This window comes from Chionomys nivalis, chromosome 10 (assembly GCF_950005125.1).
Source record: "Chionomys nivalis chromosome 10, mChiNiv1.1, whole genome shotgun sequence".
In the NCBI taxonomy this organism is placed as follows: Eukaryota; Metazoa; Chordata; class Mammalia; order Rodentia; family Cricetidae; genus Chionomys; species Chionomys nivalis.
Genome location: NC_080095.1, coordinates 75,811,528 through 75,828,452, shown reverse-complemented (window position 1 = coordinate 75,828,452; position 16,925 = coordinate 75,811,528). Strand labels below are relative to the sequence as shown.

The window sequence follows — 16,925 nt, the reverse complement described above, 5'->3', positions numbered from 1 at the left end:
GGTGCTCCCCTCTTTCCATAAATTTCATATATTTTCCACACAACTTTCAACAGTGTTTATTATTAGGGTGATGTGACACCTATTTATCACCCCTGCTGCTATGGACAAGTGAATGGTGATTTCGTACAGACTGAACTATAAGTAGACTCCAGAACTGTGTTAGATGAATTCATGCATGATCAAAGCATAGCAAACAGAGGAGGAACTGATAGTGTGGGTGCTTATGTGGCTGGGGTCAGCATCACCAGGAAGCCTTCACTGACAGGTGCTGTATACCAGCTGTAAATACAATTTCATCTGAATCTGAAAGCTTTCTAAAAATTATTCTCAGTTTAAGTACCTCAGCAATGAACCAGGTGTGCTTACTTCTTAAGCAATGATTTTCTCAGGAGCGAAGCTTCGCACTTCCATCGCTGGTGTAATCACTAGTGGAAGGAGGGAGCTGAAAAACAGTTTTCCGTACTGTGTGGGGTGATTTTAGTGCCGTATTGTTACTGTTTAAAGGATGTATTTTGAGAGGAAGCTGGTACTAGGTACTCATTAATTTTGTAGTTTTCAGCATTTGAACTATGAACAAAAATCTAGAGATGGTATTGGACTGACTCTCTGCCAATTGCATAGATAAGGCAATGAATGGTAAATTTTACCCGACTGTCAATGCCATAGAGCTTTAAAAACTTTGATTTGGTATGAGTGGGAATGGGTGAAGTCCTGAGCAAACGTGACCATGGCCATGCCAATAACCCCAGTGTATTGCCCTCTGAATCCCAGCTTTTCTAAACGTGTGTCTGTCGTTCCTTCATTCTCTGTGCCGAGTTAGGTCAGTCCCTAAGCAGTGCAGGCTGTGACAAGTGGCACCGGCACAGGGAACTTGATGTTCCCATTGGTCAAGTGAGGAACGCTCCCATGAGAAGTGATCAAGTGAGGATGAGGGGAGCATATTCTGCGCATCAAGTGTGAACCGTGGGACAGGCAGAATCCAGAGCTAGTAGTATATGTTGGTGTTAAGCTCAGAAAGTTGTCCGGATGTGGTGGACTGCAACCGTAAGCAGCAGGACCCTTCAGCGCATACATACATGCAGGTAAAATGTTTTTAACGTAAAATTGAATCTTAAAAAATAAAATAAAAATTCTAAAAATTATTCTCCTGTTAAATGATGTGAATGAGCATAGTGGGTCATTGGTGAGATAGTCTGTTGAAAAGTGGATTAAAAGCCTGGCGGTGGTGGTGCACGCCTTTAATCCCAGCACTTGGGAGGCAGAGGCAGGCAGATCTCTGTGAGTTTGAGGCCAGCCTAGTCTACAAGAGCTAGTTCCAGGACAGGCACCAAAGTTATAGAGAAACCCTGTCTCAAAAAAAAAAAAAAAAGAAAAGATAGAAAAGTATATTACATATATTGTCAGTGTGTATAAGGGAGTTAGCAAATTTATTTCAATTATAGATGAAGTACACCACAGAAGAGAAATGAATTTTATTAAGGGCTCACATTGAAGTTGGGTCTGAATGAATGAAATGTGTCGAATGGACTTCTGATTTCATCAATGCAATAGTGAGGCTGCGTGTAGAAACATTCAGCATCCTGGGCCAGACACCTTTCTTGGGTACCAGATGTAGGGACTCATACATAATTTTACTTAATATTGCAGTTGGTGGATAAGTTGGAATGAACACATGTCTTTTAAATTGCATTCTAAAGATAGTCTGCAGTTACATTTATTGCAGGTTGGGGTGAATGTTATGATTATGAAATATATATTGAAAACTGCAAAAACTTTGCTGGTCTTCATTTTTAAGCACACACACACATATATCTGTCACTCTCAGTTACGGTTATACAAGAATCAGTCCACGTCAGGAAGTTTCCCCTGTGTGGTATGATTAAGGGTATTAAAGTTAGTTTATTATTAAGATGTCCATATATCAGTTAGGTGGAGATGAAGGGAAAGAGCCTTGAGTATATGATAGAAAACACTTTATTTATTTGTTCCTAACAGTTCATTTTTGTTCATGGAGCAGGGTTGTACTATCTAACCCTGTCTACACTGGAACTCACCTTGAACTCACTTGTTGTCTTTTGTTTTAGTGAAAGATAACGGACTTAGCTGCTTCTTCCTTTGGTGTGTGCGTTTGTATAAATGTGCATGTGTGTGTGGACCACTGGTTTGGAAGCAGTGTTTCTTCATGTTGCGTGTGGCCAGTGTTTGAGAGCCATTGCCCTGGGTGGGTAACGCTGGAGAATGTTCTGCTGCCGTCTGAAAAACAACAGGCTCTCAATCCACAGGTCTCTCTAGCAATCTCAGATTGAGGGAACATGTTCCTTCAAGATAAAATGAAGTAGTTTCCTGGACTGAACAGTAGCTCCATAAGTACATCAGCGTTTGTCTTATATGCAGCACCGTTCTTTCTCCACAAGCTCCTCTTTCTTGCCTTACATGTCATGGTTGAATGATGTGGCCCAGGGATTAGGGAGAAGGCTCGTGGAAGACACATACGCTCCTCCAGAGGACCTGCTTTCAGCTCTTGGCACCCACATCAGGTGGCTCCCAACCACCTGTGTAGAAGGGAGCTGTGGGCTGCTTTCTGCCACCCAGCTCCCGGCCGCCTGGCTAGCTTATGCCCCAAAATAATTACACGGAAACTGTATTCTTTTAAACACTGCTTGGCCCATTAGTTTCAGCCTCTTATTGGCTAGCTCTTACATATTTATCTAACCCATTTCTAATATTCTGTATAGCACCATGAGATGGTGGCTTACCGGGAAAGATTCAGCATGTCTGACCTGGTGGCTTGCTTCATCACGTCTGCCTCTGAGAGGAGCTACATGATTTCTGAGCTCACTTCCTCTTCCTCCCAGCATTCTGTTCTGTTTACTCCGCCTATCTAAATTCTGCCCTATCAGATGGGCCAAGGTGGTTTCTTTATTAGCCAATGACCTTCCTCCATCACACCTGTAACTCCAGCGTCCATGATTTTGGTGCCCTGATCTCATGGGCACTTGCCTGTGTGTGTACACCCTCTCTCACATACACAACAGGTCAATAATTAAGTCTTAACGTTTTTCTTTAAAATTATATAGTTTGCTGGGTCAACACATCTCACTGAACTTCTGTTAGGGAAATTAGATTGTGTTTCTCTATTGTTAGAGTAGCAGAAAGAATTTTCTTTAGAATCGTTGCGTTTCTAGCCTTTTCACTGATGCTTCCAAGTAGACAAACTGAAAAGACATAATCCCAGTTCGTGCATTTCCCTTTGGAACTTAAGGCACACTTCCCTAATAGTTCTAGGCATGGGGCTGAGATATGCTACGAAACAAGGTTGCCATGCTCTAGCTAAGTTTTCTTTTCTTTTGTGATGTTGAGGATCAAACCCAGGGCCTTGTGGGTGCTAAGCCCATGCATGCTCTGCCACTGAGTCCCGGTACAACCAATTCCTATGTTTCCCTATATGGTTTTGGCGACTTTGTTTATCTGTTTGTTTTTTTTTTTTTTTTTTTTTTTTTTTCTAATTTTCTGCTGGTTGTCCTTGTGTACCTAGGTATGGCACAGTCCCAAGGCTGGCTGAGAAGATACTTCAAGGCCTTCTGTAAAGGCTTCTTTGTGGCAGTGCCCGTGGCAGTCACGTTCCTGGATCGGGTCGCCTGCGTGGCGCGAGTGGAAGGAGCCTCCATGCAGGTGAGCACGAGTTCCGCTTTGTTTGTAAAGCCCGTGCTCCTTTGTCTCTCGCGTACTGGGAATAAGAGCTCACCCTAGTGTTTCTGTGCTGCGTCCTGAGAGGTCCAAAAAGACATTGAAACTAAAGTTTCACCTTTTCAACTTTCTTTTTCTTTTTCATTTTTGTGGTTTTCTCGAGACAGGGTTTCTCTGTGTAACGGCCCTAGCTGTCCTGGAACTAGCTCTTGTGGACCAGGCTGACTTCAAACTGACAGAGATCCACCTGCCTCTGCCTTCTGAGTGCTGGGATTAAAGGCGTGCGCCACCACTGCCTGGCCCCAACTTTCTTTTAAAGGCTCCTGATAACTATTATTATAATCAGAGTCGAGATGAACAGAATTAATTACCAAGTAGGTCTTGGGTCTGGGTCTATACTTTGATTTTCCTGTGAATTACAAATGGAGACTTAAAATGTATTAAATGGTTTTTTTTTTTTTTTTTTTTTTTATGACTATGGCTACATTTAAACACCTGTTTAAGACTAAATTAGCCAGGTAGTGGTGGTGCACACCTTTATTCTCATGCAGAGGCAGACAGATCTCTGCAAGTTCGAGGTGAGCCTGGTCTAAAAAGACAGTTCAGGGACAGCCAAGGCTACACAGAGAAACCCTGTCTTGAAAAACCAAACCAAACCAAACAAAGACAAAAACCCGAAAGAAAACAGTATACTTTTGTTTAGGTTAGATTCAGTGACTCGGTTAATGTGTTTCAGTTTTTCAGAAAGTCTATGTAACTGATTCCTGATTCCAGACATTCTAATATGCTCTTTAAGTGAGTTACTGATTAAAACTACATTAACAAAATTTAAGTTATTTTTTATTTTTATTGTGTGAGTGTTCAGGTGTGTGCATGCTATAACTATAGTGCATATATAGAGGTCGCAAGATAATTTTAAGGAGTATGAGTTCATTTGTGTTTCAGAGATTGAATTCTTGGAGCCAGGCTAGCTCAGCAAGCATTTTTATCTGCTGACTCATCTTGTCAGCCCACACTGAGTAAAAATATTAAATGCATTTTATAGTGGAAGAACCTTGGAGTGGAGATTTCCAAAAATTTCGTACAAATAATTTTGTGGAGTAGCTCAGCGGAGGTTTTATTGAGGAACTGGTGTTTAGAAGCTTACTTGGTGAGAAGTTTTGTGCAGCTGAGCAGCTCGCATTTTGTAGCAGGATTTTCTTAGTTGTCATCAGCATGTATTAAGGTCATGCATGGCGCCAAATATCTCTGTCAAATAAATACGTAAAGTGAATATATAGACTCCCAAGAGATTCTAATCATGCAGAGTAATCTAGTTAGGGTTTTCTCTTTGTTTTGCTTAGAACTAGTTAAAGCACCAGTTTTAAGGAATAAGAATGGATGTATTCCAATATAATTACGGTGTTAAAAATCAGACCCTTTCGTCAGTGTGGAGGTCAGCCGACTGTTAGGTTGAGGCCTCTGGGGGAGGCTAGTGTAATGCTGGGTTGTGTTTATGTTTGCTTTTCTTCCTTCCTTTGAGGGGGTCCTTAGGTCCTCCTCTTGGTCAGATGACCTTGACCTCAAACCATCCATTGCCAGTTCCTTCCACAGCAGGTCACCAGTAAATTTGGTTATTAATTTGATGAAAGAAATGTTTTAATGCACACAGCAGCATGCAAAGCATATGACTTATAGGTATCTGCCTTTGTTTATAAATGCAGTTGAAAACATTTAATAAGGCTTGGTCTTTATGTTTTATTTCTTTTGTTTTCAATTCCTAGCAGCCTTGTCTTAGAGATAATCCCGAGGGGGAAAGGTAGATTTGCTTTGTAGAGCTTTTGAGTCAGATTTATCATTTCAGATTAAAACCGGCTTTTCAACCAAATCCTTTTTGGAGCCCTAGGACCTTTAAGTAATAATCAGATTAATAATGATTTTCTCCAGTGTCCTTAGTGCTCTTTGCTACACAACTCCCACTATCTACAGAAGGATTTTTTTTTTTCTGTAGAATACAAGACCTCCTTACTTGGAATCTAATGATATTTCAGGGGATTATATCATAGTATCCTAATCTTCATACTTTTAGCTCAACATGTTCCTACTGAGAGCATATAGTTATGGTTATGGCAGGGAACACCAAAGGCATTTATTAAAATATGTGAAGTATGATTTTTGCTCACAAGACATTGATTGTTTTGTGGAGGAACAAAGTTCCTAGTGAGGAAGGCAAAGAAGAAAGCATTAAGTCATGTCATTCCCAGATGCCGTTCAGCCGACTGTTATTAGCCTTACACAGACACACTTGACTCTGCAGGTGCATTAGTAATGCCTGCATCATTCCCAGCTCTACCAGGTGCATTAGTAATGCCTGCATCATTCCCAGCTCTGCGCTTAACAAGTGCAGTTTATTACCTTGGAGTTTGTTTGGTACTGCGTGTCAAATCCCCTTGGTTACAGGTTATAGGAAAATAGCTTGAATTTACCTAGGTCTACAAATTCATTGGAGGGTTTAGGATGGAGCCATGATAGGAGCAGCAGCTTGCCAGCTGTCATTAAGAACCAGAGCCAGGCTTCTCTCTGATGCTATGTTCGCTGTCCCGAAGAACTGGGACCAGCCTTCTCTCTGATGCTATGTTCGCTGTCACGAAGAACCAGGACCAGCCTTCTCTCTGATGCTACGTTCGCTGTCACGAAGAACCAGGACCAACTGTCTCTCTGATGCTATGTTCGCTTCTATTTGCATCTTTGTATGATTTTTTTTTTTTTGCCATCCATGTCAGGACATGTGGAGTGCAAGCCACTCACATGCTTTAAAATGCCCCATTCTGTCGCCACCTGACAAACATCACACTTCTCTGAAATTAGAAAAATCAGTAGCTCTTTGTATACAGATGATAAATGGGTTGAAAAAGAAATCAGGGAAATATCACCCTTTACAATAGCCACAAATAACATAAAATATCTTGGGGCAACTCTAACCAAACAAGCAAAAGACTTGTATGACAGGAACTTTAAAACTCTGAAGAAAGAAATTGAAGAAGACACCAGAAAATGGAAAGATCTCCCATGTGCTCTTGTGTGGTAGAATTAACACAGTAAAAATGGCAATATACCAAAAGCAATCTACAGATTCAGTGCAATGCCTATCAAAATCCTAGCAAAATTCTTCTCAGACCTTGCAAAAACAATCCTCAACTTCGTAAAACCCAGGATAGCCAAAACAATCTTGTCCAACAAAGGAACTTCTGGAGGTCCCACAATCTCCGACTTCAAACTGTGTTATAGAGCTGCAGTAATGAAAACAGCTTGACATTGGCATAAAAACAGACAGGATGACCAGTGGAACCGAATTGAAGACCCGGATATCAATCCACACACCTACAAACATCTGATTTTTGACAAAGAAGCTAAAAATATAAAATGGAAAAAAGAAAGCATATTTAACAAATGGTGCTGGCATAACTGGATTCAACATGTAGAAGAATGCAAAATGTTTATCACCATGCACAAAACTCAAGTCCAAATGGATCAAAGACCTCAACTGAACCTCATAGAAGAGAAAGTGGGAAGTACACTTGAACACATTGGCCAGGAGACCACTTCCTAAATATAATCCCAGTAGTACAAATACTGAAAATAACAATTAATAAATGGGACGTCCTGAAACTGAGAAGTTTCTGTAAAGCAATGGACACGGTCAACAAGACAAAATGGCAACCTGCAGAATGAGAAAAGATCTTCACCAACTCCACATTGGACAGAGGGCTGAGCTCCAAAATATACAAAGAACTCAAGAAACTTGACATCAAAAGAATAAATAATCCAATAAAAAATAGGGTACAGACTTAAACAGAGAACTCTCAATAGATGAATCTCAAATCAAAATCTCAGATGAAGCTAGAAAGGGGTCAACATCCTTAGCCCTCAAAGAAATGCAAATCTAAACATCTGAGAGATTCCATCTTATACCTGTCAGAATGGCCAAGATCAAAAACACTGATGACAACTTATGCTTGAGGAGATGTGGGATAAGGGGAACACTCCTCCATTGCTGGTGGCAGGGAAAACTTGTACAGCCACTTTGGAAATCGGTATGGTGATTTCTCAGAAAATTAGGAAACAATCTACTTCAAGACCCAGCAATACTGCTGCTGGGTATATAACCAAGTATTTACACAATGGAGTACGGCACAGCAGTAAAAAATAATGACATATTGAAATTTGCATGCAAATGTATGGATCTAGAAAAAAATCATATTGAGTGAGGTAACCAAGACCCAGAAAGACAAATACAATATGTACTCACTCATAAGTGGCTTCTAGACATAAAACAAAGAAAAAAAAAAGACCTATAGTCCACAACTCCAGACAACCTAGACAACAAAGAAGATCCTAAAAGAGACATACATGGATCTACATAGGAAGGAGAAAAAGACAGGATCTCTTGAGTAAATTGGGAGCATGGGGGCCCTGGTAGGGGGTAGAAAGGAAGAGGGAGGAAGGGAGGGGAGCAGAGAAAAAAACGTACAGGTTAATAAAAACAGTAAAAAAGTGAAAAATCTGGGGGCAGGGGGAGACCATGATTGACTCAGGCTCTATCAAATTCTCTTACATATACATATGTGCCCGCAAGCCAGAAGGGGGCGCCAGGTCTCATTTTACATGGCTGTGAGCCACCATGTGGTTGCTGGGAATTGAACTCAGGACCTCTGGAAGAGCAGTCAGTGCTCTTAACCACTGAGCCATCTCTCCAGCCCATTTAATTTATTTTTTTGGTGACAGAATCTCTGTAGCCCTGGCTGGCTTGGAGCTCAGTATGTCGATCAGACCTGCTTTTATCTCCCAGGTGCTGATATTAAAGACATGTACCACCACAACTTGTCGAAGCATCTATTTAAGTCACATTATTTGTGAGGATTGAGCATGAAGTACAGGTGACATTTCTAAGAGGACAATGTTTTTAGGTGAAATTGGAATAGATGTTCTGGAAAGACAGGAGAAATGCATTTGTCTCTATAGCCTGTGGAGTTCAGATTAACTTCAGTTAACAGATCATTTACTTTGCAGCTACATTAGACATCACTAAGTCATACCTAGAATTGTTTAAGACCAGAAATTTACACTGAATACATTTGTTGACTACACAGTAACTCTTCACTGTGTTTGAAGACATTGTTGCTAGCCACAGCTGCGATGCATTGAGCATGTCTAGGTGCTGGGGTTCAGGAGATTAGTTGAGACTGGAATAAACGCCTGCCTTTCCATTTCTCTGCTTGTGGGGATTTCTAGATGTCTCAGCACATCCTACAGGAAACACTCTGGATTTTTTTGGATGCAGCCTTATCCACTATAAGGCTATGGTTGGGTCCCTGAAGATGGGTCCTCTGGATTGGTGGTGAGGTGTTCTTGTTCTAAGGCTTAAAACTCTGAAAGGAGGACCGAGAAATAAGAGGCAGGAAGGAAAAACACAGCAAAGAAAGAAGAAAGCAGTGGAAAAGATGTGGAGGTCAGCTGGGTGCTACGGAATAATGGAGGCAGCTGGAGGCGTAGGGCCATGAGCCGGGGTCAGGGCGCAGCATCTGTGACAGAGACTCAAGATGGAAGTGTGCTACCCGAAGACTGATGAGTCTCAATACGACCATGACACATGTCTGCTGCATGTTCATGTGCATTAGTTCTGAGGAGATGCCGCATTGCACTGTTCACTGATACATCCTCGTCATCTGGAATTCATGTGGTGGATATTATTGGTTTTAGAAACCTGGTATAAGGTACTGTGGTGGTTTGAATGAAAATGGCCCCTAAAGACGCATAGCCATGGCACTATTGGGAAGTGTGTCCTTGTTGGACTGGATGTGGCTTTGTTGAAGTGTGTCACTGGGGGCTGGATCTGAGGTTGCAGATCAAGCCAGGTCCAGTGTCTCACCCTTTTCCTGCTGCCTGGGGAATCCCCATGTAGAACTCTCAGCGGCCTCTCCAGCACCATGTCTGCCTGCATGCCGCCATTCTTCCTGCCATGATGATAATGGACTGAATTGTCCATTCGTTGTCTCCGAGGTGTAAGCCAGCCCTAATTAGATGCTTTCTTTTGTAAGAGTTGCCAAGGTCATGTTACCTCCTCACAGTAATAGAAACCCTGACTAAGACAGGTATTTCGTTGTTTTGTTTTGAAGAGGCCTTATTAATTAATCCCAATTTTATTATTTTAATTTATGCCTTAAAATACTTTAAGTATGATTGAGTGATATCTAATGATATTATATATAAAAGTGAGAATGTTTTTAATTATTTCTGCATTTTCAAATCTATGATTAATTTTGTCTCCGGATGTACTTTTGGATATAGACACTATGGAAAAGCACTGATTACGGTACTGGGATGCAGCCATTTGTCGTTTTAAGTACAGAGCACTGTAATAGATACTATACGTGATAATGAATCAGACGCAGACTGCCTTTGAGACACTTTTACTTTACTAGAGGAAGTTCAGGACTTACAGCACGACGAATGTATCTACTGTAGACCATGTCCATCTCCCAGATAGATATTTTGTTATTATTTAGCATATCCAGAAATTAAAAGTTATTAAATTTAGCATATCAGTTTGTTTAAGGCTAAACCCGAAGTCAACTAGTGGAACCAGGGAAGCTGAAGAAGGGAAAATTGAGTTAGGAAGTGTTTCCTGTAGCCAAGAGGACTCCAGGGATAAATGGTTGGTCATAGAGGTTACTTAAAGAGTTATTTTCTTTTGAGCTTACCAAGAATATTCCTCATTTTTTTATAAACCAATATAGTCAAAGTTGTAAACAAATGGAATCTGGAATATCTGCTCTGTCTTGAAAATCGTTAGTTTTCAGATCCCTCAAGCCCGGTTGTATGGCCACCTTAGTGTGGCCTGTCTTTAAGTCAGTTTGTAACTTAAACATTATTTAAGAAAACCCAAATGCTGAAGCATGAAATCTAATTAAAGATATTTGTACTCTTACTCTTTTGACTTTCTGGGCTAGTGTTATGGCAGCACCAAATATTTACCCTGGGAGTAAATTTTGATATAAGAATACTTTAAATCTTTACAAATACTTACTGGCTGCAGTGTAGCAGGGACATTTGTTTTTAGGATTTTATCTTTGAAAAACAATTATTTACTTTTAAAACAGTCCTCAGTAGTTCTTTTCTTAATGTAGGTTTTCTAGTTTTAATTTGCAACTCATCAGCCATTTTAATAGAAGGATACAGATTATCAGATGGAAAGAGTCCGGTTAGATGACAGTAAGCCATAGATGAAACTAAAAGAATTTAATGAACAATGATGAGTTCAATTGAAAACAGTGTTCAGCTTATGCCATATTGTTTTTTTTTTTTTTTTTTAATATAGCTCTGTAGATACAGTCATTTGAATGAGACATTCCCTTTGCAATGCTCATCACATAATGATTGTGGGCACAAATTACTGGTTAATGACTATTCATGCTGACCTGTTATTCCCTGTAGTGCACATGACTCAATTCTACTGCTTGTTGAAAGGTTACCTATGAAAGTAGATGCACTTTTTTTCTCTTACAGAAGCACCGTATCACACAACATTAATTTAATTCAGGAAATGAAGACTGATACTGCATACAGTTGAAACTACAGAGGGGATTTATGTAGGTGGAATGCAATTATTCAAATTAGAACTTCAATGAATTACCAGGGCTTTTAGAGCCAAAGGGTGCCCTAGGAATAGTTCAATGACCTCACACCCAAGTTTATTTATTTGAGTGAGAATGCCTGCAGCAGGGTCACTGGCTCCGGTAGAAGGTGTGTGCTCTCCACATTTAAAATTGAGATCTAAGGCTTTTTCAAGTGAGGAAGAGAAGTCATTTTGAATATTGTCATCTTATTTTTGCTGCAATCGCTGCATGATTTCTAAGTAGCAACCGTTCTCTTTTTCCTGTTTTGCATTGCCAGAGGCAAAACCACTTGAAATTATCATTGCATTCTGCCATCTTTTCAGCTCAGACTTCAGATATATATACACACACATATATATGCAAATAGATTTCAAAGTTAGGCAATATGAGGGAAAGTAGAGTTTATTTAGTACCTGTCATTACTCATCAATAATACCTGTTCAGCTCATCAATAAAACCCATTCATTGTTTTCAAATTGCCTTGACTTTGAGCCACCTATGTACAGACCTGAAGAAAGTGACTTGTAATAAACCTCTTAGGCTCCCACATAGTTCTGTAGTCATTATCTTCTTGCCTGCTGAGTTGAAAATGGAAAGTTCTGTCCAAAAAGTAAGCAAAGAAGCCCTTTCTTTCTCTCAAATCTCTACTTTGAAAAATTTAAACATACAGAGGGCTTCCCGAGACTCACTAGTCATTGTGGCTGTATTAATAACTGTGATTCTGCTATTCTCAGAAGCTGGATGCATTCTGAAGGAATGAGTTACACTGATTTACACTCCAGCATTTCTGGTGGAGTTTGGGAGTTGGACTTCCTGCTGAATTTGCACTTCTGAGATGCTGGGAAACACCTGGCACAGTTTTCCTTCTGTGCACACGCCACTCCTCTGTGCTTTGACACCTCCCTCCCCCATGTCCACCGAGGCTGACATCCAAAGAAGCCAGGATTTAATGTTCAAATATTTTATGGGGTTGGCTTGTGTGCTTTCTTCCCAAATTACCTTTGGCACAGAAATCTCACCTGAAGGTTCCCCTTAGGATGTTCCAGATTTTTATGTAGTTCTGTAACCCATCATTAACGGAGAATTCAAATGGTTTGTACTTATAGCAACAGACATGTGATCCTGGAGCAGTTAGGTAGTGATAACTCTGTAATGTCCCTTTGTGGATTTGCCCCCTCTCTTTTTCTCACTAGAGAATAATACAACTTCTGTTTTGTACAGCTAGGGTTATGGTTTCTTAATGCTGAGGGTATTATTATGCCTTTAGAAAATTAACTAAACTGCATATGGTGGCAATGCTTATAATAATCCCAATACTGGAGAAGACAGGGCAGGGGGATTGAGGGTCTGGGCTCAGTCTGGGTTACATAGCAAAACCCCTCATGTGCCAGCTTGGCACACCTCATTGCTGAGCTCTGTGGACCCTGGAGAGTTGGAATGGGGTTGGTTTGACTTGGTTATGATGTTGACTATCAAAAATGACATCAGTTCTGCTTGTTGTTCTCCTTCTGGTCCTGTAATAGAGCATAAACTCTGAACACAGGCTTCTCCACTGCCTCATCTCACATTTGTGTAAACAACAACAACAACAATAACAAGGACAAAACCCAGGGATGTCTTCAGGGTTTTATTTCTCAGGTCCTCAGGCTTCTAGCCTCTGAGTCTGTCTGCTTTCCCACCTGCATTCTTCCTGTATTTCTTCATTAGGAGACACCTGGGCAGAATTATTCCAGAGAGCGGGAGATGGTGGTAATGAGTGTAGATGTTCGGTTTTATTCCAGAGAGCGGGAGATGGCGGTAATGAGTGTAGATGCTCGGTTTTGGCCTAAGACTGTAAATACTCTGCTTGCCTTAGCAGCTTTATATGACCGCCTCACCTCAGAGATAATAAAATTGGGTATGCCTTGATAGAGAACCCATAGTAGTCATGTGACTGCATTCTGGCCAGTGAAAAATGACTGGGAATCAGGCGCCATTTCTGCTCTGGCCCCTGAAAACCTTGGTGACATTGTGCTCTCTGGTGCTCTTTCAGGTTTCTGACTGGCTGCAGATGTTTGTGCTCTGTTAGGTACTAAATAATCAGCTGTGGCCAATAAAGGCTGTACTTACATGTCTGGAGGCAAGAGTCAAGGCCCCCACCCAGGGCCTCAGTGCAAGGACACCTTCATGCTCAGAAGGCAGGGGACAGGAGCAAGGTAAAGGCATCAAAGCCGGCATTGTGTTCCTGCAGAAAGACAAGGAAGGGCAGGTGGACAGGTCTGGACCAGCCAATCTGCAGTTTTGGAGACTAGATGCCTGGGACTGGTAGCTGGCCTCAGAGTGATTGCGGTGTAGGGACACTGTCTCTTAAACTGTACTGGCCTGGCAGAAGAGGGAATAGCTCTGCCTGAGACTGCATATCAAAGGCATGCTCTGGGCTTGGCTTTTGCTGTCTATAGTGCTATAGTCATGGAAGGGACAGTCTTTGCTGCATGGGAAAACATACAGGTACCTTCTCGTCACCCCTCTGATCCATTCGGCTGCCTGGTGCTGCTGCTGCCAGCAACCACCCAGTCTGCAGAAAGTAGTTCAGGAAAAGATCAAAATGCAGGATTCAAAGCAGAGTTTCCACTGAATGCTTCTGGTGTTCATACTGTCACAGACTGGAGAAACCGTAAGTGGGTAGTTTTAGTCTAGACCTCTGTTGGAATAGAAAGCACAGCAGACAGGCACATACAGGGACTGCGGCCTTGTGGGCTCTTAGATACATATGTTTCTGCATGATGATACAATAAACTTGTTTGTTAGCCACTGAGATTTTGGGGTTTTCTCCCGAAGCAATTAGCCAAATTTGATTATATAACAGGACTCAATTCCTTGCTTTTCCCCACAGTCCCTTTAAAACTAACCCCGTTACAATGATCTGCCCTTCACCCATGATTAGAAATTCTTGTCTGCTGTCCTTTAGTTATTTCATAGATTATTACTAACTGTACTTTGTAGGCTTCTCAGAGAAAGAGATTATTTTCTTCTCATCTACCCATTCACAGGGATGCTCAATAAATGCATATTAAATGTGCTCTTTGAAGCATTAAAGTGCCTGAATAATTAAACTACAGAAATATGCTAAATATTCATTAATCATTTTTTTCTCGGATTTTGAGGGCATTTCTTCACGATTCTGAAAACTTTCTTTGCTCGCTGATGAACTTGTCATGTTCTTTACGGGAGAGTTGTTCAGGCCTTTCTGCTCATGACTCAAACTAAGTTCCATCTTACTGTGCTGTACAAACCTGTGCACAGCAGAAACTAAAGCTTCATGTAACAATACTTCAAAGATAATTATCATCATTATGTGCAGTGCCCTCTGATACTTTCAGTTATGTTTGCCACCCGCTAAATTGATTCTGTGACTCACTCATTGGGCATGACCTGTAGTTTGGAAATTGCTGCTTTCTGGCTGGAGGGAGGCCCGGCAGGATGAAGCAGCTCAGACTGAGCTATAACTAGGGGAGTAGAGTGTGTTTGCCTTTGATGATAAAATTTTAAGTGTGGATTTGTCCCAGGGGTTTAGGCAATAAGGACAACATGAAGGATCTGGAGGCCCATCGTCTATTCTTGGTTTAAAAATTCCTTTTGTAGTTGATGCGATCCTTGGGCCTTTTTCAGTTAACGTCACCTGGTGTATTTATTAATTATGACTCATGAGCCCCATCCCATACCTGTGAAATTGGAATAATTTTCTGAGTACTTTGGGATATGTATTGTGAGAATTTCTGTAAATAGTAACGTTTGAGAATTGTTTTCTTATGAAGAATTCAAAGTCTGGGTTAACGCAAATTGTTAGAGCTTTGCTAGACTCACAGCTGCCTTTAAAGGACAGTTCTAGGCATCTTTGTTAGCATTTGATTTCTTACTCTTGGACTTTCAAGAATATGTCCTTTAAATGACAGTTCTAGGCATCTTTGTTAGCATTTGATTTCTTATTCTTGACCTTCAAGAATATGCCCATGTTGACCTTCCTTTTCTTTAAAACAGTATTTTTAGAGCTGTTTGGTTTTTTATTTTATTTTCTGGGCATGTGTTTGCCCTTGAAGAGGGCCTTGAATATCCTGGAATTGGACCAGTGGTGAAGAGCCACTGTGTGGATGCTGGAACCAAACCTGAGTCCTCTGCATTAACAACGCCTGCTGTGAACCGATGAGTTCCTTCTCCAGCCCCGCACCATCCTCTTACTCATTACATAATTGTGCCAACTTTAGCGTGTTTTAATCTTTCATATGCCTATGTCAGTTTATAAATATGTTCTTCGAGTTTTTACTACTTAAGAACTTCATTTTTTTCTTATTTTTTTTTTTTTCACTTTCTGGTCTCTGTATTTTAAAAGCGAGCATTTTATACTTTCTATCATATTGGTTTTTTAAGTCATCTTTTATTTTTGCCAGAAAACATTCTTTTCTTTGTTTAAAAAAGTAGACTGTAATTTTCTTTATTTTATTTTATTTTATTTCTGGTGGTGCTGGGATTGAACCTAGGGCTTCGCACATGGTAGACAAATGCTCTACCACCGAGCTATATTCCCAGCTGTTTCTGTAATTGTTGATGTCGAGAAAGAAGCATGAACACACATGTCCTTTGAGCGACTGGCCCGTTCCCTTAGCATGGGAACCATGTTGATTTTTGCCGCAGTGGCTTCTCAGGGAACGAGGCTTTTCTTTTTGATTTGTAGATGCCTTCTCCCTCAAATCTCCCACAATTTTTACTGATGAGTGACTTGCTTTGACCAATGAGACATCAGCAGACAGAATAGAAGCCTGGTGAGTGTTCTGAACTGGAAACATGTAAGAACTCAGGCTGCTTAGCTGAAGGAGACACTGGAACCTTGTTGGGATCCTGGCCTGCAAGCCTCAGTTAGAGCCCGATTGTCTGTGCGGTCATTTGAGCTGGCCAGCGCATTTACCTTCAGATGGAACCATCAAAACAGGTGACTTCAAGAGATGCCTGAATGGGATCTCCCCAATAAGTGGGGCCCCAAATGCAGAATTGCCAACAGTGACTTCATCTATCCTTGTAGGCCACAGTTTTGCAGTGATTTGTTATAAAGCAACAGACAGCTGAGCAAAATTCAGTAATGTTAGTGAGGTTGCAAGTCAGTCCTCCAACAAGCAGCATTAGTGCTGGGACTCTGGCTTTGGGGGCTTGGATTTTTGGGAGAGTTTGTTAAATGGCAGGCAACTCGTTTTGGAAACCAGGAAGGTGGGGAAGTAACTGGTGTTAGAGACTGGAATGCCGGTTTCCGTTGTTCATATTACTAAAACAGCCTAAACTGTCATCTTCAGGAACTCTGAAATAGGCAATGTGCACACCTAACAAACCTGCCCATCAGGCTGAGAGGGCTTCTAGGAAGAGAGTTGAAGCTGTCAGTTATTTCTGTCTAAGGGATGCAAAGAAAGAGGTGGATTGCAAAGGAAAGGAAACACAGGTGCCCAAGACTTTATGGGTTAGGAAATTAAACACTGGTTCATTTCTAGTTTCCAAGCAGGCAAATCATCTCAGAGTAAGAAAACGTTTGGGATAGATAGAACACCCTGACTAGAAAATGCT

At 41.1% G+C, this 16,925-nt stretch overlaps 1 protein-coding gene across 3 annotated transcripts in view; it reads left to right on the top strand.

Annotated features, from left to right (window-relative positions):
* The window catches only part of Immp2l (inner mitochondrial membrane peptidase subunit 2), an 859,529-nt gene that overhangs the window by 40,755 nt on the left and 801,849 nt on the right, over positions 1 to 16,925 (top strand). For all 3 annotated transcript variants that reach the window (XM_057783283.1, XM_057783280.1, XM_057783281.1), the window contains exon 3: positions 3,536 to 3,672. In XM_057783283.1, coding sequence (XP_057639266.1) covers positions 3,538 to 3,672 — 135 coding nt within the window. In that variant the 5' untranslated portion in view covers positions 3,536 to 3,537. The remainder of the gene's footprint in view (positions 1 to 3,535; positions 3,673 to 16,925) is intronic.